Source organism: Rutilus rutilus (assembly GCF_951802725.1).
Source record: "Rutilus rutilus genome assembly, chromosome: 16".
Taxonomy (NCBI): domain Eukaryota; kingdom Metazoa; phylum Chordata; class Actinopteri; order Cypriniformes; family Leuciscidae; genus Rutilus; species Rutilus rutilus.
The window spans coordinates 36,083,464-36,107,700 of record NC_140224.1 but is presented as its reverse complement, the minus strand read 5'-3'; the positions used below and the strand labels follow the sequence as shown (position 1 = coordinate 36,107,700).

The window sequence follows — 24,237 nt, the reverse complement described above, 5'->3', positions numbered from 1 at the left end:
GGAGCGTGACCGATGTCATCACACACTCTCCTCCTGTTTCCATGCCGTGTCGTACTGGGGTAAGAGCTGATGCTGAGACTCCACGAGGAGCGCGGACGAGCAACACATGTTTCATTTGAGACACGAGACAAAACAAAACGGCTTACAAACGAAACTTACACTCTGAAAATACTTTACAGTGAGGTTCATTAGTTAACTACCTTAGTAGTTACACGACTTCTCCAGCATTTATTAATCTTAGTTAATATTCATTATTAATACGTTATTTAAAATCAAAGGTTGCGTTTGTAAACATTAGTTAATGCACTGTGAACTAACATGAACAAACAACAGCTGTACTTTAATTAGCTAACATTAACAAAGATTGATAAATACTGTAACAAATGTATTGTTCATGTTAGTTAATACTGTACATTAGCTAATGAACCTTATTGTAAAGTGTAACCACATAAATATATCATTGCATTTGATTGTTTTAAAATGATGATGTTATTTACTACCATTCCTCAGATTATATGTTCAATAAATATGTTAAACAGAATTAATATAAATATGTCACATCACTACAGTGTCCTGACAGAAGGAAGTTTTCCTTTTTATTGTAAAAATATTCCTCTTTTTATAAGGTTTCACAGCTGGGTCAATTCTTTTTATCGGGTGTTTATAAAGATATTCATAATATCGGGGAATATTGAAGTCAGTTTTTATACTGAAGTGCAACTGGGGAATTGTATCGGTTTTATTTCAATTTCAGTTTTTTTATTAATATTTTTTTAATATCATTGTTTTTTATATGGCAAATAGTTTGGGATTGTAAAATAATTTCCCTAATTTTAGGTTTAAGTTTTGTTAGAAGTGAGAAACATTTGAAAAGTGTTCAAAACACAGTGACTGTGGTTAAAAATCAATAGCTACTGTAGAAATGAAAATGCATTTGTCAATATTTATAATTCTTTTATTTTTGTATCTGACATATTCAACACATATAATTTCGGTTACACTTTATTTTAGGGTGTCATTGTTACAGTGTAATTATGCATGTAAGTACTGAGTAATATTAATTAACTACATGTACTTACTATAGGGTTATGGTAGGATTAGGGTTAGTTGCATGTAATTATGCATAATTTACTGTTATTACTATGGTAAGTATGTGTAACATATGTAAGAAGGACACTGTAAAATAAAGTGTTACCATAATTTCTTCATGCATGAATGTTTACTTTAATTATTATTATTATTATTCATTCCTGTGACCTGTTTTGTCCCACATCTCAAGAATCAATGTCTGTGTTTTAATTTTTAGCTCATGTGTGCTTAATCATAGCTTACGAGCTTATCTTTTGGAATACTCAGAAAACCATTTGAACCTTTTAATCATTGGGAAAGGTCGTTCATAATCGCTATTCCTCTAGAAACGCATAAAAATTAACCGTGAGCACTACTAATGGACAGAAGGAGAGGCTTTTTCTTGGGTTTTGTCAAAAACGTCATGCGTCACACTGTATATGGAAGGTCAAGTGCATTGCATTGTGGGATACAGTATTTGTACAGTGTGATTTGTTGCTTTCATGATCACAGAAAATGTGCATACTATAGGCAGCTCTACAGAAAAGTAGTATAGTAGATCTCTAGTTCACATGTCCTGTGTGTTTGAAGGTGAACTGCACGATGCTAAACACCGAAAAATCACATGAATGATGATATATGTGTGAATCTGTCCTGCACTCAAGGTCACCTCACTGAAGTCACGTGTTTCTCTCAGAGTTTTGCTGTTGCTGCTTTAATGCTTCTGAAACCAGGACCCAAATTTAGGCCTTTACGTCACGAGCGTGTCCCGCAGATATTGAGCCGGCTGTCTGTCGCTCTTGTCAGTCCGGAGAGAAATAACCTCTGTCCAGATGTGTGGAGTCCAGCTCTGATGTGATACCTCTTCAAACGCAGTAATACTTTGAGTTAGCCGTAGTTAGTCGTGTTCTGAAGGGCTGATGAAATCAGTGTCTTTGCTAAACATGGACGAGCGTTTCAAAGGTACGCGCCGAGCTCCGCTCTTTGCGCTTGAATGTGTTTTTGTGCAACCGTGTTATTTCATGTGTTTCTTGTTTCTGCTCTTTCATGCAGGATTGAGGTTCTTACGAGCCTTGAGGCTGATCCAGTTTTCAGAAATCTTACAGTTTTTAAATATCTTGAAAACAAGGTAAGGGTCCCTGCATCATGTGACGTGTGTCAACTCTTCTTGAAGTAGTTCTGCATCATAAATGAAAAACTTCTGATCTAACTTTATATCATCTTGGGTTTTCATGGTCATTTTAGTTACATTTTTTGTCATTTCATTTTGTGATTTTATTATTATTATTTTTTATTTATTTTTTTTTTTACTAAGTTTTGATCATTTTTATTTCATTTTAATAATTTCAGTCATTCAACTTAAACTTATTTCAGTTTATTGCTAATTTTTGGTTCAAGTTTTTCCAGCTAATATTTATATTTGATTATATTTAAGCTTTATTTTAATGGACAGAAATGTTTTTAATAGTTATAATTAATGCTAATAACCTCGCAGATGGCGCTCCAGATTTGCTTTCTTCTCATTTCTTTTTTCTTTTCAAAACATGTCATTACAGAATGAAAAGTGTAAATGCTAAACTGAAATGGGCAACAAATAGTTTCACAACTGCAGTTTAGTCTTTATTATTATGCTTCATGTTTTGCGTTCTGCATTCATTGCATTGTGTCTTAGAGTTAAAGGAAGTGTCCGTAAACTTGACAGAAAACGTCCTGGAAGAAAATTACCGCTTATCTTCACTGATTTTTTATCAATTTATATTATATTAAATTATTTTTTTCAATGTTTTTGTGTCCGCCTCCCTGCAGCTTAGATCTAAAGCTTCAGCACAGATGTCCAGGAGAGCTTATTGTGCATCAGAATGAATAATCTCGCTGCAGTTCATTCAATCAGAGGACAAATCTACTGAACAGACTGTGCCAAAAACATGCAAATTGATTTTCGCTCTAAAATTGGCCAGTATTATATAAAGAGCTTCATATTATGGACACAGCAGAAATGTGTGTGTTGTAATTTAGGGAAGTTTTTCTATAAAAGTGTTATAGACCTTATTCACAGCCGCGCCATCTCTGATCTCTAAAAAAAAAATGAACTCCCAGAAGAAGGCATGTAGCCGAAACGCGTTGGAGTTTTTTAGAAGGTTAATTTGACCAAGCCATAATAATAAAGGCTTTTTAACTTTTTCAATTGAGAGTGCCTTGGAGTTCTTTTTGATTTTTGGCATTTAGTTTCCCATCCAAAGAGCACCTCTATTTTAACCAAACTTTGGAGTCCAGGAAGCGCTCCTCTACCCCTTTTTTCAGTGCGAGTATTGTGTTCACACTGAGAATTACAAAAAGCAAAAGTGCACTTTAAATATCCGGATGACGCGCTTAATTAACCGAAAAAACAAAGTGTATCAGACTAAAATAACCTCATAAAGTTCACACACTACACAGCTGAGTACATAACACTGTGTGCTAACCAGACGCGATGCGACAAGATTCCAGAGACAAATAATTAGTCTGGCCACACTAGACGCGACGTGACTGCGAGATGCGAAAAAATCTATCAAAACCCACAGCCAATCAGAACAGCGTGTGGGCTGAGTCAGACAATCAGAACAGTGTGTGGGCGGAGTCAGACAATCAGAACAGTGTGTGGGCGGAGTCAGACAATCAGAACAGCGTGTGGGTGGAGTCAGACAATCAGAACAGTGTGTGGGTGGAGCCAGCCAATCAGAACAGTGTTTGGGCGGAGTCAGACCAGCGTGTGGGTGGAGTCAGACAATCAGAACAGCGTGTGGGCGGAGTCAGACAATCAGAACAGTGTGTGGGCGGAGTCAGACAATCAGAACAGCGTGTGGGTGGCAGAGCATGTGAGCGGAGTGGAGCGGGAGCGAGCGGGGAGCGCGAGCGGGCGGATCTTGGACAGAGCGCAGAGCGGCAATTTCAAAAGGACGGAGCGTCGCATTTCCCGCTCCAATTTCGCTCCGCTCCGCTCACACCACGAGTCTGAAGCATGCTCAGTCAAGCCTGACCCTGAATCCATTTGTCTTGCACAGTCATCAACAGTAGACTATTTTCAGGCAAAACTCGGCTCAATAATGGAGTTCAAAAAGTAAAATGAGAATTCATACAGGTGTAGCCTATCAATATAAGTCGCTCCGGAGTAGCCTATAAGGCGCATCAGTCAAAAAATGCGCCATGAAGAAGAAAAAACATAGGCCTAGCCTCGCACTGGACTATAAGTCACATTTATTTAGAAATTTATACAAAAAAAAAAAAAAAAAATGTTATGGACGGGACAGTTCTCCGTTACGGACGTGAGCGCTCTGAAGGCGGCACTAAGACTGCTTTAAAACTTTCACTCAGACCTCAAACAGAAAGCACAAAGCCTGTCTTTAAAATTAATTTCGTTTTGTATTAATTGTATCTTAATTTTAATCAAGGTTTCATCAACCATTGTCTGGATTTAATATTATTAAATATTAGAAATATATTAGAAAATAGATAACCACGATACGAAGGCGCCGGCGTGAACCTGGAGTTTGTCTCATGAATGAACCGAAACTCAGCGTATAGCCAACTTGCCTCACACACCTGAGACATATATATAAAGCTTGAAATGTCTACTTTTAAACAGAACAATTCAAAACGAAAGAAAACAGACTGCTCTCCCGTATGAAATGTGCATTTCTCTCAGGCGCGTTCACTACTGCGAAGATCACGAGTCAGCATCTTTCCAGCCGACAGACATAAAAAAAATTAAAATGTCTTCTGCTATATTTTACATATTCATAATCATTTTGCCGGTTCGTTGTGACAGCTTTTAGGTGCCCTTACATGTTACGTGAACGCATCAGCACTGAAAACATAGAGATTTTTTTTCTTTTGGGGGCATTTTGTTTGTTTTCAGACTTTCTCATTTGCCTGCGCGATGTTAGAGGACGCTGTTAATAAAATTGCGAGTAAGCCTACACATTGGATTCACGTTTATTATTATAGGATATTTTAAAAAATACCCCAGTTTTTATGCCAGTCGTATCATTTTAATCATTTTTGTTGTATTTATCCGCCACACACCTTGATGGCCGGTCCGTGTCTGATATTGTCTGATTTTAAACCGGTCCGTGGCGCAAAAAAGGTTGGGGACCGCTACAAGTAATATAGCCTACATGTAGATTTTTTTTTCCTTTTTTGGAGCGAGCGGGGGGTGATTTGAGTGGAGCGCGAAGCAAACTGGGTTGAGCGCTGAGCGAAAATGAGCGGAGCGGCCTGATGTAGCTTTGAGCGGGGGAGCGGAGGGGTGAACAGTTCAGTGAGCGATGAGCGGAGATTCTCACCGCTCCACTCCGCTCACATGCTCTGGTGGGTGGAGCCAGCCAATCAGAACAGTGTGTGGGCGGAGTCAGACAATCAGAACAGTGTGTGGGCGGAGTCAGACAATCAGAACAGTGTGTGGGCGGAGTCAGACAATCAGAACAGTGTGTGGGTGGAGCCAGCCAATCAGAACAGTGTTTGGGCGGAGTCAGACCAGCGTGTGGGTGCAGTCAGACAATCAGAACAGCGTGTGGGCGGAGTCAGACAATCAGAACAGTGTGTGGGCGGAGTCAGACAATCAGAACAGTGTGTGGGTGGAGCCAGCCAATCAGAACAGTGTTTGGGCGGAGTCAGACCAGCGTGTGGGTGGAGTCAGACAATCAGAACAGTGTGTGGGCGGAGTCAGACAATCAGAACAGTGTGTGGGCGGAGTCAGACAATCAGAACAGTGTGTGGGCGGAGTCAGACAATCAGAACAGCGTGTGGGTGGAGTCAGACAATCAGAACAGTGTGTCGGTGGAGCCAGCCAATCAGAACAGTGTTTGGGCGGAGTCAGACCAGCGTGTGGGTGGAGTCAGACAATCAGAACAGCGTGTGGGCGGAGGTTTGCGGCACCAGAGAGTAATCTTGACAGCAGTCGCAAGAAAATGGATAAGTAGCTACATAATCAAATTCACAAATATTACACAATTTAAACAATATTAAAAATACATAGGCTGAGTTACTAAAACAATCTTTGTCAAATAATACACTTGTTTGTTCACAGTTTGAACGTTCTTGTGTCCATTTGTTTAATTTCAAGATCTGAGGTGAATTATCCATTGTTGCTTTTACAGCTTCAAAGCTGGAGCACTAAATGATATTCAGAGTCACATGACACGCTTTTAACATTAAATAAAACACATAAACAGCGCCTGAGATCATCATCGCCACACTTTGTGTTTGTTGTTCCAGCGCGACGTCGCAGAAAAATAGAAACCGTTTCTAGACTCGTCGCGTGTCACCGTCGCGGCTGGTTAGCACACACACTCTGATCAACATGGAGAAGAACCTTTTATCGCGTGTTGCATGTAGTTAGGACACGGTGTGAGTGTATAGTACATCATTTGGAACACAACCATAGTATTGTAGATTCAAGTCATTTGTGAGCTAATGAGAGTATTTCTGAAATTTGTTTTTTTAGCAACTCCATAAAGTTGGTGAATTTGTGCTCAATCTTTATAAGCACATGGCTGACGGCAGCGGGGTTCATACATTTGGTAAGTCGATCGCATCAGGACGGTGAAAAGTTGCATTTTAATGAATAATGTGTATGAATTTGAATGAATAATGTGCATTAAGGAACGTGTGTTGGGAAAGTTAGGTAGAAAGTTATGTTTGGGTAGAACTGAGATAACATTTCCTTGCATATCGGCTGAAATACTGATGCTGTTGGTGTGTTTTCAGGTGGAAAACTCAGGGGATCCTTGGGAAAGTTTCCAAAATTCCCAACCTCTTACCTACTGGGAGTGTGTGTACTTGCTCATGGTAACCATGTCCACAGTGGGTTATGGAGATGTTTGTGCTAAAACAACCCTCGGACGCCTTTTCATGGTCTTCTTCATTCTCGGAGGATTGGTAAAAACAACCTAAATAAATAGAAGAAATCCCATAATAATTCATCCACAGCCTGCATGTCTGCCTCCAATTATCAGGTCCTTAATCACTGTATCCTTGACAACCAGAGCTGGAAAACAATCCCTTCATTTTAGCCTCAATCCCCATCCGAACGTTCCCAGCTTCTGCTCGTCATGATGGAAAGATCTTCATTTTTGCTTGTACTGCATTGCGTGTTTTGGTTCTTAAGCAATTATTATCTACTGTACATTAGTGTTGCTATATTTCAAATGCTATTGTTTATGCTGTTGATTTCATGTTATAAGTGGAACCATCATTAGGGAGTACAAAGTAATTCTGTTTGTAGATTGACTGCGGTTTTAGAAGACCCGACCCAATTTACCCCCACCCAGACTCCAACAAACTCTGAAGGGTTGAGATGTGATATGACACGCCGTCATGATGTCAACACACACGCTGTGAACTCAAAAATACATAGAGAACTGCCTCAAGCGATTTATTGCTTTTATAAATAATTAAACATTAGTGCTCAGATCATTTCAATTTGCCCCATTTAAAAATGATCAAAAAAGGTTCATTCGGTGGAATACAAAGTAGTAAAAAAAAAGTATAAAAAAAAAACGCATTGCCATAATGATTTTTTTTCCTATAAATATGAATATTAAAATATCACTTTAATATTAATTATTAATATCAATAGTTTTTCAAAGTTTATATGAACAAATAGATATGTTGCTATTAACTGTAGTATGTACTTTAATGCTTTTTTATTTTCTGCATAAAAAAAAATGTAAATACACAACTGAACGTTTTAAGACCAACGTATTGCTCCACTGTTTTAACTTTATATCATTTTATAAATTATTTTTAACTTTATATTTAATAAAATATTAATCTTAAAATATTATTTTGATATGAACTATTCATATTAAATGTATGTAAAATATAATTATATTGAAAATAATAAATCTATTAAATATAATTGTATTCCTTTATATGAATACAATTAATTATATGTACAATATATGAATATATAAAAAAAATTAATAATGTTCATAGAGACATGGATTTTGCAAGGTGCTGTTGCTAGTACTCTATTCATACTGATATTAAAATATTATTTTGATTATAACTATTAATATTTATATTATTTATTTTATATAAAATATGTAAAAAAAATGTTTTATTAATTTTATATTAATAAAATGATCTATACTATTTTGTATGTATATTAAAATTAACATTAATTTTTAATAATAATTGTTCATAAATTTGTAAAGACAAATTCAGTGAAACCCCAAAAAAGTGTGTAAAGCTAGATTTAGCTGTTACCTGTGGTGTAATGCTTGAGATCTGACGGTCCTGTCCATATCAGTCCAGCGTGAGAGTTTGCTTGGACTAAACATGGCTCTTGAGGTTTCCTCCTTTGCATCACTGTTTTCCCTCTTAAAACGGCAGATCGAATCTTATCTGTGGCTTTTTCTTTTCTTTTTTTACACCGATATCCCTTAAAAACAGGGATATTTGCCAAACAGAATGCTTTTACTTTTAACCTAAAACCCTCCATCCTTTAATTCTCGGCAATGCATGTATACAAGCATTCTGACCCTCTAACTGTTATTCAATCTGTCTGGAGTTTTAAAGTTACAGCTCCAATATTTGACACTTAAAGGGATAGTTCATGCAAAAATTATAACTCTATTATCGTTTACTCACCCAAAACACATCTTGCCTGCTTTTCCGTACAGTGAAAGTGAATGGAGACTCTAAAGTAACAGTCCATATGACTTGCTCACCCAAATATGTTCTAATTACGTTTAGCTAATTTTCCCATTAAGTTATGAAATCATTATTTGTGAACATTCAAAACGTTTAAAAAAAATTCGAACTGAAAGGAAACATTCAATTTTATCATTCTTCAAACATTACAATAATGTTACTTTTCAATGTTCTCTGAACATTCCGGAATTTTTTTTTTATTGTTTTTTAAAATGTTTACATTTTAAAAATGTTGAACGTATAATAAATAACTTGTTTGTGCTAATGTTTTGAGAGTATTTTTAAAGACCAGATAACTTTGAATGAACGTTCTTTTGAAGTCCCCCTGTAGTCAATAATTGTATCCCTTAAAACTCATCTTTGATCACCAAAATGACATATTTAAACGGTTTTAAAAGGCTTAAAACAGCTTGAATGTAACTCAACACCTTTGCCTCATTTAGTATGTGGGGTTCTATGAATATGCAAATGAGCCCCGCCTCCACTCACTCAGCTCAGAGATCCACTGGTTGACGATCACACGTTGATCTGATTGGTTACAAGGTAGTTTGTGACGTCAGAAACACCAGCGATTTCAAAGCGTGTGTTTGAGACTGTCTTTGGTTCACTGCAGTTTTAAGGAGGAAATACTCAGCAATGGTGTCGACTTATGAATTTACACATGCTTTGTCTTAAATCACATTAAAAACACCACATAGACATATAAACAACATTAAAAGCTGGATTTACACCACAGGGGGACTTTAATGTTACTGGAAGAACATTTGTTAAGAACATTAGCTGTTAGCTCGCTTGACTTCAGAAGACTTTAAAGTTGTATAGGCAACTCTTTTTTTTTTTTTTTTTCATTTTGAAGCTTGAGCGCCGATATATTTCATCATATGGCAATGAGATGCTTTATAGATGCACCTTTTGTCACGGAATAAAGAAAGTCGCACGGGCTTGGACTGACATGAGGGCGAGTACACAATGATTTTCGCCTGAACTATCCCTTTAAGCCTCTTATTTCTGATATGAGAACTCTCTTCTACTGAAAGTAGAAGCATTAGCAGACTTCTATTGTCCTTTGTCTCCTGTCTCCTCCTCCAGGCCATGTTTGCCAGCTACGTTCCTGAAATCATAGAGTTAATAGGAAACCGCAAGAAATATGGTGGTTCCTATAGTGCAGTAAATGGGAGAAAGTAAGTACCGGTGGTTGGACTGCGCTGGTTCAGTTCAGTCTGCCCGTCTGCATGCCCGTCTCTCTCTCTGTCCCATGCATGTAGGCAATGTTTGCTCGCTACGTGCCTGAAATCGCTGCTCTCATCCTTAATCGGAAGAAATATGGAGGGAGTTATAACTCGACCCGAGGAAGAAAGTAAGTCAAAGGATTAAAGGGGTGGTATAAATGGTATAAAGAGTGTGAGTGTGAAGTTTTAGCTCAAAATACCCCACAGATATTTTTATATTGGATGATAAAATTGTCACTTTTTGAGGTTGAGCAAAAACGCACCGGTTTTGTGTCTGTCCCTTTAAATGCAAATGAGCTGCTGCTCCCGGCACAGAGGGCGGAGCTTCAAGAGCTTGTGTTTGTGTGTGTGTGCGTGTGTGTGTGTGTGTGTGTGTGCGTGTGTGCGTGTGCGTGTGCGTGTGTGCGTGTGCGTGTGTGCGTGTGTGTGTGTGTGTGTGTGTGTGTGTGTGTGTGTGTGTCAGCAGCTCCGATTACCTCACACAAACACGCACTGAAAATTTCAGAAACTTTTAGTCTTTTATGTTCAAACCGGAGTCAGACAAAGATGGAGAGACTCAAGAAGAAGTGACAACATGTAGAAGCAACATTTCTGAATGGTTAGTTGGTGAGTTTATGTAGCTGATGTGTAGTTATCTTCTAGTCATTAATAGCATATTCTGTCATGATAATCTATAAATCGTGTTCAGGGGGCGGGGTTTATGTAAATTTTAGGGTTTGTGATGTCACTAACCTAGGAGGAAGCTCGTGTTGTCTCTACCAGCCGTTTGTTGTAGTCCTTAAAAAGTGATTTCTTTAAAAGCAAATATCTCCCTTTGCTTTGAACTTTGAGCGTTGTAACTTTGCAGATGTTGTTTATGCTCAAACAGCAACATTACACACTAACTAAAGCTAGAAAAGTCAAATCATAATCAACCACCCCTTTAAAGCCGACGAACTCCAACTCTTACCTCAGAGGAAGTTGCTGTAGTCCTTCCTGTGATGTCAGAGGTGCTCCTCCACAGGAAGTAGTATTATGCCATAGTCACTGAGGGTGTGGGGTCAAATGGCACAAGTCATCTCATCGCTTGTCGCGTATGTGAGTCGCTCATCGCTTGCTGATTTGTGCTACTTGTGACACTCGGGCTTCTACGTGTTGCAGTGGTTGTACGTCTTTTACAGCAAAGCAGTATTTTGTCTCTTCTGTTTGTTTCATGAATCCAGAACTTTTGAGCTGCAGCTTTGCTTTGGAGATTCAAAGCTTACAGATTTGCCTTTATATACACACTACTGTTAAAGAGGGAAAAGAAAGAAAGTGACACTTTTATTCAGCAAGGACGCATTAAATTGATCAAAAGTGAAGACGTTTATAATGAAGCAAAGATTTCTCTTTCTGTTCATTAAAGAAAAATTAAATGAAATGAAATCATCATATTAGAGTGATTTCTGAAGGATCATGTGACACTGAAGACTGGAGTAATGATGCTGAAAATCCAGCTTTGATCACAGGATATAAATTATACTTTACTATATATTCACATAGAAAACAGCTGCTTTGAATTGTAAAAATATATCACTATTTTACTGATTTTACTGTATTTTTGATCAAATAAATGCAGCCTTGGTGAGCAGAAGAGGCTTCTTAAACATTAAAAAGTCTCACCGACCTCAAACTTTTGAACAGTAGTGTGTGTGTACTGTATATATTCTCAGTTAATAAGTAAGGGATAATGTCAACAGCATGTGCCAAATATCTATGTTTTAATAAATTATAATTAAATAAATTATTGTGGGGTTCTCCATTGGATTTTAGATAATAATAATAATAAAAATTATAATAATAAGCCATTTTACAAGGTGTCACAATTATGCACATATTTCCCAGTATATCACAATCACACCGTGTAGATCACTGCAATGGTGTGTGTGTCAAGTGTTAATTTAATGCCATCCAAACAGCATACAGATTATATATAATATGTACAGATGTTTATATATTGCTTGAATTGAGATTTGATTATCATTAACCACCTTTTCAGCCCATCAATGACGATTCCTATTCTTGCTTGTTAAATGTCTCAGATGCTTTTGGCTTTAAATCCCCCATGATATTAAGATGTGTATATTTGCTATGTGCTCATATATTTATTGCAATTTGCTTTTACACCATAAACATTTAGAAAATATAAGCATTTAAAATGCAAAGGCTTTCTATTCTCTCACCAAAAAAAATATTGGCGAGATCAGAAGCGAAAGTCTGAGAAGTGATTTTGTCATTGTTGTTTTTCAGGGTTAATTTTCTCTCGTTTTAAGGCTAAATATTGTGTTAAACCTGTGATAACAGAGACGTCGCTCCATGTGACCTGGGCTTGTTTTCTTGCTTGATAATCACGTGTAGTTCCTGTAACGTCTTGATTAAACTCTTCCTCACGATAACTCGTTTCTCAGGCATATCGTCGTCTGCGGTCACATCACACTGGAGAGCGTCTCCAACTTCCTGAAAGACTTCCTACACAAGGACAGGGATGATGTCAATGTAGAAATAGTTTTTCTCCATAAGTAAGTATAACAGTGAAATGAAATGATTCACCTAAAGATTAAAGTAGCTCTCTTCTGTGGGCCATATGTGTGTTCGTCTCACCCTGATGTTGTGTATGTTTTCAGTATTTCCCCTAATCTTGAGCTGGAAGCCTTATTCAAGAGACACTTCACACAAGTGGAGTTTTACCAGGGATCTGTTCTCAACCCTCATGATCTCGCTCGTGTGAAGGTACGGGATCTGTCCTGCTTTGGCAAACGCAGGGTTTTCATAGTCAGAGAGAATCTGGAAACACTTTATTTCGACACTAACTACAAGTAACTGCATCTACATGTCAGCTAGCAGTCATTGGAGACTGTCTGATTAATATCTGCTAACACTTTATTTTGATGCTCCCCAAAATACTGAATATAACTACAACTGCATTTCAACTTATTATTAGGGACGCACTATATATCGGCCGCCATATCGGTATCGGCCGATATATGTTTGTTTTTAATGTTATTGTTATCGGCCTGGTAAGAAAATTTGGCCAGTTTATTAAAGCCAATAAATAATGGATTATTTCCTTCAGCTGAGACACTTCAGATGCATGATGGTACAACTCAACATGATGGTTTTGAATTGCTTGAAATATGATTGAAATCACTTTGAATTGGAAAATACAGTTCAGTGCAAGTCTGTCATATCTGCTACATTACAATTATAATGAGAACATCATTATAATTGTGTGATTGGGACATGAGACTTTTGTTTTTGTTATCAAAAATTATATGAAAATTTGGATTTAGATTTATCGGCCAATATATCGGTTATCGGCTCTCAAATATAAAGAATTATCGGTTATCGGTATCAGCCAAAACAGTCTACGAATACTCTAATGACAATTAACGTAGTTGAATTTAACTCTATTTTGTTGTATGAATATTTATAAATGCATGGACATGAAACTATCTATCTTTCTTTCTAACTAATCCATCTTTCTTTCTAACTAATCCATCTGTCTTTCTTTCTAACTAATCCATCTTTCTTTCTTTCTAACTATTCTTTCTTTTTCTACTTTTCTTCCTTTCTAACTATTCTTTCTTTTTTACTTTTCTTTCTTTCTTTTTAACTTCTCTTTCTTTCTTTCTTTCTTTCTTTTTTACTTTTCTTTCTTTCTAACTATTCTTTTTTTACTTTTCTTTTTAACTTTCCTTTCTTTCTAACTAATCTTTCTTTCTCTTTCTTTTTTCAAACTAATCTTTCTTTCTAACTAATCTTTCTTTTTTCAAACTAATCTTTCTTTCTAACTAATCTTTCTTTTTTCAAACTAATCTTTCTTTCTAAATAATTTTCTGATTTTAATGATTAGTGTTAAAAATATTTACGCAGCACTCACAAACAACCCTGCAAACAGCAATCCTTTCGACCCATTTATTTGCATCCTTGACAGTTTATTCACTTTTTTTAATCCGTTGTCTTATAGATTGAGTCGGCTGACGCCTGTCTGATCTTAGCCAATAAATACTGTGCAGATCCTGATGCAGAAGATGCATCCAATATCATGAGGTGCGCACTGTATTCAAACCTCCTTCATAATTATTGCATTTGCGTTTATTGCATTATATCTCAAAAATCAACAACTTTTGATGGATTCCAGAAGGTACTTGATTTGAAATGTGATGTTTTTCCTAGGGTGATATCCATTAAAAACTACCATCCAAAGATCCGCATTATTACACAGATGCTGCAGTACCACAATAAGGTGAGAGTTTCTCTTTCTGCCTGGAAACTACAACACTCCTTCACATTTGATGTCACTAACACCCAACACTTTAGGCTACACATTTGGTTCACATTGTAATTCCCTGATAAACTCATAAGCAGGATATTTTCTAAAGAGTAACAATCCATATTTTGTACTATACATGTTCTTTTCTGTATGGCACTTATAATGTTATTCATAACATATCCTCTTATAATAGTTTCTTGTATCATTTCACACACTTAGAAAAGAAGGTTTAACTGGGTTCTATATAGAACTCTAGGGTTCCTGACTCAATTTTAAAGAACACACTATGCCAAAAAGTTTCTATATAAGGAGGAATGTCTTCAATGATCGCATAATACTTTCATGTTTAACAGGTTATTCATGTAAAACTAAATCAATTAAAACTAAATACATGATGGAAGCCTTAAAAGGTCCTGTATATGAAGTGCCTGACAGAATCCTTTAAAACATGTTATTGAACATGCGTTTGCTACTGAAACTAGGAATCACTTTAATCTAGCTTTGGTTTCAATTAATGTTCTATATGGACTGAGAAGGGAGGTTTGGGTTGTCCATTTTTAACTATGTACCATAGTACAACAAAGTCTTACTTCAGGGCTAGAAAAAATAAAATTTTCGATTAAATGAGGCCTTTAAAGAGGATATATTATGCCCTTTTAAAAGTCATGATTTTGGCTCTACTAGAACAGGTTTTCCAGCTTGAATGTTGATTATTCTCCTCATATTCTCCACTGTTGCAGCTCCTCTCTTCCCAGTCTGTCAGTAATGCTCTGTTTAGTTCCTGTCTCTATGAAGCCCCTCCTCCTGAAAAGCACACTGTGCTCTGATTGGTCGGCCGGAGCAGTGTGCTGTGATTGGTCGAGCGCTTCGAGTGTGTTTAGGAAATGCCCCGCCCCTTACCATAACCACCAGTTTAGCACACTACTAACTAACTCAACCAGGCCCCGCCCCTTTATTTTGCATATGAATTATTTAAATGAGGAATATTGTGACGTGTTCGTTCCCGGAAGAAACTCAAGACTACAATGGAGGCGTTTCAGGAGTTCAGAAACACTGACACTGATATATCATATATATATTATGTCACTTTCTGTCCTCGTTGTTCCCAGGCTCATCTTCTCAACATCCCGAGCTGGAACTGGAAGGAAGGTGATGACGCGATCTGCCTCGCCGAGCTGAAGTTGGGCTTCATCGCCCAGAGCTGTCTGGCACAGGGTCTGTCCACCATGCTGGCCAACCTCTTCTCCATGAGATCCTACATCAAGGTCAGTCCACGTGCGGGCCGTCCTAGAGAACCACGGCAGCTTTAAATACTGAGTATCAAACTCACAACCTTCTCCTGTAGATTGAGGAAGACACGTGGCAGAAGTATTATCTCGAGGGAGTAGCCAATGAAATGTACACGGAGTATCTGTCCAGTGCCTTCGTGGGTTTATCCTTCCCCACGGTCTGTGAGTAAGTATGATGTGTGCGATTTATGGAAACAATTTCCACATTATTATAATAGTAAAGCCATCAAAAATATACAGATGGAAGTATGGGAATGATCTAGTGAAATTTAATTTTAATTCTTTAAATGTTCAACCATCAAACGTTAAAAAAAATTTCAATTAAGCTGAAGCCTTGCTTTCTGCATGCTTTGACTGTAAAGTTGCTGGTTTGGTTTGAAGGAGGTGAATATAAATGAGATAAGGAAACAAATGTTCAGTTTCCATTGTCTTTTGTCATTTATTTTTAAGGCGAGACACCCCAGGTGAATAGGGTAAAAAAAAAAAACATATCACTATACTTCACCAGTTGATTGATTACATTAATAATAGCAAAAAAAAAAATTTGTATTACAAGCTTTCTGAAATTGTATGTTTAAATATGCAAATGAGGCGTTGTCTAATTAAATATGCGCTAATTTGCATACATTTCTAGAACAAAAAATCAGGTTAAAAAGTTTTGTTTCATTTATTTGATATATTAGAGCCAAAGGTTTTTACAGAGGGGATTTTGGATATCTCTATTTATCATAAATCAGAAAATACTGTCAACAGCCAAAAATAAAATAAAAATTGCCATTTTTTTAAGGAGTAAAATGTTGTATAAAATCAGGAAAATGATATATGAACAAACCCCTTTGTAAAAACCTTCATAATATAGATAAGAATGAAACTGTAAAGTCCAGAATTGGACTTTATATCTCACAATTCTGACTTTATAACTCGTAATTCAGACTTTTTTTCTCAGAATTGTGAGTTATAAAGTCCAATTCTGACTTTATACAAAGCTGCCGTCACGGGATAAAAAATAAAAAAGGTAAATGAGACTTTTAATCTCACAATTCTGACTTTATATCTCGTAGTTTGGACTTTTTTTCTCAGAATTGCAAGTAATAAAGTCCAATTGCGCGGGAAAAACATCAGAATTGTGAGATGAAAAAGTCTCAATTACCTTTTTTTATTTTCCGTGGCGGAAACAAGCTTCCATGTAAATGGCTTACTGAAGTGGAGATTTCTGGCTCAATGTAGGAGGAAAAACTCATTTTGAGAAAACGGCCTTTAAAGATATATACTGTAATTGAAATCTGTCCACTAAACACATTATGAAAAGCCCAAAATCTCAAAATTGACAGATGCATGAAAACAGTTTTTGCCTGTAGTGTCTCGCCTTAATTGTACTTTTATTTCTCTGCAGACTCTGCTATGTGAAGCTGAAACTCCTGCTGATCGCGATCGAGTATAAATCAGACCAGAGAGAGAGCAGGTCAGTCTGAGCTTCATTAAAAACCTTCATAATCCTAAAAGATCCAGTACACTGACAGTAGAGCTGCACGATTAATCGGTGAAAGATCTCGATCTCGATACAAACACCCTTTCATAATGACAACGACTCGCCTGTGTCTATATAACCTTTGACAAAATCACAGCAGAACATTCAGAGAGCGCAGTTATCATGTTCAGTATGGCTATGAAAGTTTTTTCAACCACACAGTTTTGTCATTTCTGTGTTGCATATATTCATATTATGCTGGGATAAAATGTTATAGTTGGGATATAAACACTGATGTCGAAATAGAAAGTATCAGGGATGGAAATTAGCACCCGCCACCAGCCAAATGCGGGTGATTTTGTGTTGTGGCGGGTAAACTCGCTTCACCTACCGGCCACCGTGGCGGGTAAATAAAAATATACTGTTTCACACAGACGGCGGACACTTTTAGAGGACATAAGTGTACGCTGAAATAAAGTCTTTCACCTCAGAAAAACGGACTTTCTTGTCCTGTCACGTCAGCCGTTATCCTGTTCTCGTAGCGAACACTCTTCAATTGCACGCGCATGCGGCGGCGCGCGCTGTGTATCGCCTCACTGTATAAAGTGCAAAATAAACTACGAGCATGCAACGCCGTTACGTTGTAAATTACACAAAATAAAAGTAATGCAGGGATGATTTTCATACTATTCACCAGGAGCAGTTTCCATGTTTCATTAATAGTTATTGTTAATATTGTGTATTCACCATGGCAACTGTCGTTTCCATATTAACCCCAAAATGCCACTTTATTTTTCTTTGCGTTATTTTTAATATTTTTAAATGACTCTAGTGGCTCATACCAACATTGTATTAACAAAAACTAGTTTGGGACTGATATTTAATAGCTTTAGCATAGGCCTAATGTTTATTTATTAGTACTAGTCTTTACCATTAGTCATATTCTTACAATTTATGTTAAGTAAAGGGGGACAGTACTTGTGTGTGTGGAAATAGCCGGTTTCAATAAAACTACTTGTGACATGTCATATTTGGCTTTGACTTTGACTGAACATTTGCTCTCACTTTGCGGAAAAAATATTGGGATATATATCGTATATGGATATTCAGCCTAAATAATCGGGATATGACTTTTGGTCCATATCGCCCAGCCCTAGTTTCATTGTTGGGACTAAAAACCTAAAACTGGAAGCCATAAAAGACCACGAATCATTCAAATGCCACATCCAGGTAAAAAAGAGAAATATATATAAGAGAGAAAGAGAAAATGTCAGTATTTCATTGAGACTTGAGATTAAATAAACTGCTTAAGTATTGTAGATCTTGTAGTATTAATTTTCACATGCAGTTACACATTGCCGGTTAAAAACATTGAGTGGCTGGTAGATTTTGAAATCCACCAGCCACAGTGGCCGGTGGACAAAAAAGTTAATTTCCATCCCTGGAAAGTATGTAGCTCAAACAGTAGAGCACCCAAAGGTCATGGGTTCGATTCCCAGGGGAAGCAAGAACTGATAGGAATGTAACTGTGTAATGCAGTGTAAGTCACTTTGGATAAAAGCATCTGCCAAATGCAGAGAGAAAGTAACTTGGCCCTTCAAATAACTATTGAATCGATTACATGGTTACGCCTCCAGGTGGCGACAAGTGACTCTTTAAAATAGTTTTTTTGTCATTGAAAGATTCATTCCAGACATTCGTTCAAAAATGTTGATTAATCCAGTAATGAAACAAGTGAAGTATTTTTGAGTCATTGAATCATTCATTGAAATTTTTAATAATTAATTCAGATTAAATCAAACATTTTACAGCAATTAACATTTAGTCAGAACATTTAGTAAATTACAGGTAACACTTTATTTTACAGTGTCCTTGTTACATATGTTACATGTACTTACCATAGTAATAACAGTAAATTATGCATAATTACATGCAACTAACCCTAATCCTACCATAACCCTTTAGTAAGTACATGTAGTTGCTTAATATTACTTAGTACTTATATAATTACACTGTAACAATGACACATTAAAATAAAGTGTTACCAAATTACATCTTTTTTTGTAGAATTATCTGTTTAAAAAAAAAAAAAAAAAAATCATGATTCTCAATATATCCAGAATCGTGCAGCTCTAGACAAAAATATATATTTCTCTAAAGCGACATTTAAAAAATGTGACCGCATAGTTGACTCAAAAGATTAGCGTGTTGTTTAGGAGAACGCATCTCTAGTTCAGTCTTTCTCCTGCATTTAGTGGCTTGTCTCACTTTGCTGCTGTTTGTGTGTTTGTTTCACACAGGGGTGGAAAATGGTATGACATTATACGGTTTCGTTTGGTGTGGTCACGTCATGCCAAATTCTCTTGAAAATTTACTCGTCACATATCCCTGAAACGTTTGCGCTGGGTTAAAACTTTAAGTTGAGACAGAACTGCATATGTGTAGATTTTCAAGGGATACGTTCAGTTTCTGTACTTCTGGTCGAGCTGTGAGTGTGTGTGTGTGTGTGTGTGTGTGTGTTCACTGTAATGTACAGTATCTGCCACTGCCCTTCTCAACGTGTTTAATGCTTTTACTGTGAACAAATCTTTTATTTCCTGTAGTGTCACACTTGCTAAATGTTTAATGCCTGGTTCAGATTACAAGATTTTTTGGTCTGTTACGATAGTCACTGTGTCAGACTACACGATGCTTTCCGACCAGTCATCGCGAGCCGTCTCACACACACATTCAGTCGCACATATACACACGTGCTCACTCACATACACGCACTCACACACACACACACACACACACACACTCACTCACTCGCACATATACACACGCACTCACACACACACATTCACTCGCACATATACACACGCACTCACTCACATACACGCACTCACACACACACACACACACTCACTCACTCGCACATATACACACGCACTCACTCACATACACGCACTCACACACACACACACACACACACACACACACACACACTCACTCACTCGCACATATACACACGCACTCACTCACATACACGCACTCACACACACACACACACACACACACTCACTCACTCACTCGCACATATACACACGCACTCACTCACATACACGCACTCACACACACACACACACACACACACACACTCACTCACTCGCACATATACACACGCACTCACTCACATACACGCACTCACACACACACACACACACACTCACTCACTCGCACATATACACACGCACTCACACACACACACACACACACACTCACTCACTCGCACATATACACACGCACTCACACACACACACACACACACACACACACACTCACTCACTCGCACATATACACACGCACTCACACACACACACACACACACACACACTCACTCACTCACTCGCACATATACACACGCACTCACACACACACACTCACTCACGCTCACTCTCTCACACACACACATTCACTCGCACATATACATACGCACTCACACACACACACACTCACTCACTCACTCGCACATATACACACACACTCACACACACACTCACTCACGCTCACTCTCTCACACACACACATTTACTCGCACATATACACACGCACTCACTCACATACACGCACGCACACACACACACACTCACTCACGCTCACTCGCACATATACACGCACTCACGCTCACTCTCTCACACACACACATTCACTCGCACATATACACACGCACTCACTCACATACACGCACTCACACACACACACACACACACACACACACACACTCACTCGCACATATACACACGCACTCACACACACTCACTCACGCTCACTCTCTCACACACACACATTCACTCGCACATATACACACGCACTCACACACACACACTCATTCACGCTCACTCGCACATATACACACACACTCACTCACGCTCACTCTCTCACACACACACATTCACTCGCACATATACACACGCACTCACTCACATACACGCACTCACACATTCACTCATGCTCTCTCACTCACTCACTCACTCGCGCACACACACACACACACACACACACACACACACTCCAACCGTCGTTGTGGAGGACCGAAAAAAAATTAAAGTCTGCTAGTCTTTTTCGTGATGTCGTGAAGCATCGCAGACGTAGGTTGTCGCCCACTATGACACACTATACGAGATGAAATGATCGAATCTAGCGCCCCGACGCCCGTTGTCGTTTGCGAATCCCCACGACACCCCACGTCAAACGGATCGTGCCAAAATCGGGCTAAAATCGTGTAATCTGAACCAGGCATAAGGGATATTTTACGCAAAAATGAAACCTGTCGCCATTTATTCACCCTCAAGTCATTCCAAAACTGAATGGCTCTTTTCTTCTGTGAAAAACAAAAAAGGAGATTTTAGGCACAATGTTCTTTTCAATCAAAGTAAAATGACAAAAAAAATATCTAATTCCACATGACTTGGATGTTCTCAGTGTCTGAAAGTGAATTTGTGCTTGTGTTGAATTAGACACGAACGTCACTGTCCAGGTTTGATTTCCCTGATAGCAAACGGCATCGTTTTTTGCAGGTCATGTGACTTGAAAAACTATGAGAAAATGATCAGTAAACTGTTCTTTACACAAAGCTGTCGTACTACCATGTCTTACTATCTCCTTTTGTGTTGCATGGAAGAAAAGAGGAATGACATGAAACTGGGAATGATGACAGAAATGTCATTTTTGGGTGAACTATTCCATGCTTGCGTGTCTTTTAACCAAATAAACTAATACTTTGTGTTTGCATGCAAGAACGTTTAAAACGGTTTGTTTTAGTTCAGACGTAACAATTGCCTTCATCACAATAATTTACTTACTTTCATTACAAAAGTCGTTTTAGTAAATGCATGCCCTTATTAACATTAAAACAAGATTTTTATGTATTCTAGGTTTCAAATCACTCGTTTGGATCCATTTTTTTTTTCTTCAGTTTGTGTCTTTAGATTTTCTTCATCTGTATCTGAATATTTGATGGTTATGTTTTTAATGCGTATTCATATTGTGGCATGAGCTGTCCCATCCTCACGAGTGCAGACGTTATATGTCATGAACGCGTATGATTTGGAGGGCAGTTTTCAGAGCACTTTCTGTGGTTTGTGAGTGTGGTTTGTTTCATTCCCAGCACGCTGATCAACCCGGGCAATCATGTGAAGATGCAGGAGGGAACGCTGGGCTTCTTCATCGCCAGTGATGCCAAAGAGGTGAAGAGGTGAGGAGATCATCTACATATCCAGATATAGATTCATATATCAGCTCTTTTGTGGTGTGGATGGTTTTGAGTAAGATCATCTCTTTCCTTTAGGGCACTTTTCTACTGTAAAGCTTGTCACGATGACATAACAGACGCAAAACGGATCAAGAAGTGTGGATGCAAACGGAGTAAGTTATCACAGGTTATTCATTACCATGAGGAAATGTATTAATAAATACCTTTATTTATATATATATATATATATATATATATATATACAGTATGAAAAGCAATATGAAATACACCCTATATATATATATTCATTTTACATAATAAATAAATAAATGTATTATTTGAACTGCAACTTTTATTAAGTTAATCAAATAGAATCTCTGGGAATTTTTGGGATCATTAAACCACAATTTTCCCCACAGCTGGCAAACAATGATTAAGACACATAACGGGAGAAAATGTACTCTCAAGAAATCGTACGTGTATTTACAAAGAGAAGTCTCTACCGGGGAGGTTTTTTGTTTTTCTTCCCAAAATCACTGCACCGTCTGGCCTCATTATTGACCTTTTTGGCTTTTACCTCCACCTGATACTTTTTAAAATACCTAAAAAAAAACAATAAAAAAAATACGTTTTTAGTAACTGACACGTTTTCCCTTTTTCTCGCTGCCCTGGATCTGATCATTTCCCTCACCCTCTGATAGTGTTGTATTGTGAGTAATGACTGCCTTCATCTGTTAATGCAGATTGCTACTGTTAGCCTGCTGCATGTGTGAATGTAAAACTACATCTCCCATCAACCCACTGTCATCCATCATCAGCAGGAGACGGATCTACTTTTGACTTGTTCTAACAGGCTCCTAGCAGTACTTGGGCTTTTCTGAGGATTATTCTGTTTTGAGTTTAGATATAACCCAATATGTTTTTATTTTAATTTTAAAAGAACAGATTTTTTTTTGTGATTTATGAGGTAAATGTGTTTTGTATTATTTAAAGGATCAGTTCACTTCGGAATTAAAATTTCCTAATAATTTATTCGCCCCCACGTCATCCAAGATGTTTATGTCTTTCTTTCTTCAGTCGAAAATAAATTACGGTTTTTGAATAAAACATTCCAGGATTTTTCTCCATATAGTGACTTCAATGGGGAAGAACGCAAGAACGTCAATGGGATCCAACGGGTTGAAGGTCCAAATTGTAGTTTCAGTGCAGTTTCAAAGTCTCTACACGATCCCAGCCGAGGAATAAGAGTCTTATCTAGACAAACCATCGGTCATTTTCTAAAAAAATATAATAATATATTTTTAATATATAATTTTTTATTTTTAATATATTAAAAAATATATATATTCTGAAGTGATCTAATCCTTTAAGAGGTAAAAAATATTCCTGTATTTTATATACCACGACAGGAAGCGTTACAGTGAGCTCCTTTTCATTCACCTCCATGCATTCCCATGGTTCACCTGCATCTCAAAAATAGAATATTCCCAGGAATATAAAAAATAATTAAAAACATAATTGAAACCTGTTAAGCTGATACCTTGTTGTTGAAAAACACAACAGATTTTTCTCTGCAACAGAATTGTATATAACTTGATAACAAACATGATTTTCTGACGGTGTTCCTCAGGGCTCTGTACTTGGCCCGCTGTAGTTTCCAGATGTCCAGCTTCTGTTAGTGAAATAATTCTCCCATCCATTAACATGCTTCTCCTCCTCCTTTCCCCTCATCCACCCCATGACCCCAGACAAGAAGTCCAACTACAAGAGAATGCGTCTGGCATGTTGTGTAGCTTGCGGTGGGGCAGAACATGGCTGCTCGTGCATGTCAGACAGTGTGGCTAGTAACATGGAGGTTCTGCACCGTGGCTTCCCCCTCACTCCTGTGTCTCTGTATGATAACACGACCACTTTACACTCCTGTAAGTGAACGCCTTCCCAGGTGGCACTTGTGCCGAGTGCCT

At 37.7% G+C, this 24,237-nt stretch overlaps 1 protein-coding gene across 3 annotated transcripts in view; it reads left to right on the top strand.

Moving 5' to 3' along the window:
- Window positions 1–24,237, top strand: part of kcnma1b (potassium large conductance calcium-activated channel, subfamily M, alpha member 1b) — a 108,739-nt gene that overhangs the window by 60,075 nt on the left and 24,427 nt on the right. For 2 of the 3 annotated variants that reach the window (XM_084433969.1, XM_084433970.1), the window contains exons 6-19: window positions 2,122–2,197; window positions 6,551–6,626; window positions 6,814–6,984; window positions 9,853–9,944; window positions 12,419–12,529; window positions 12,635–12,740; window positions 13,978–14,060; window positions 14,187–14,256; window positions 15,393–15,548; window positions 15,629–15,738; window positions 16,966–17,034; window positions 22,190–22,276; window positions 22,370–22,446; window positions 24,022–24,195. In XM_084433969.1, the coding sequence (XP_084290095.1) occupies window positions 2,122–2,197; window positions 6,551–6,626; window positions 6,814–6,984; window positions 9,853–9,944; window positions 12,419–12,529; window positions 12,635–12,740; window positions 13,978–14,060; window positions 14,187–14,256; window positions 15,393–15,548; window positions 15,629–15,738; window positions 16,966–17,034; window positions 22,190–22,276; window positions 22,370–22,446; window positions 24,022–24,195 (1,458 nt within the window). The remainder of the gene's footprint in view (window positions 1–2,121; window positions 2,198–6,550; window positions 6,627–6,813; window positions 6,985–9,852; window positions 9,945–12,418; window positions 12,530–12,634; window positions 12,741–13,977; window positions 14,061–14,186; window positions 14,257–15,392; window positions 15,549–15,628; window positions 15,739–16,965; window positions 17,035–22,189; window positions 22,277–22,369; window positions 22,447–24,021; window positions 24,196–24,237) is intronic. The other variant, XM_084433971.1, reaches the window with a different exon arrangement.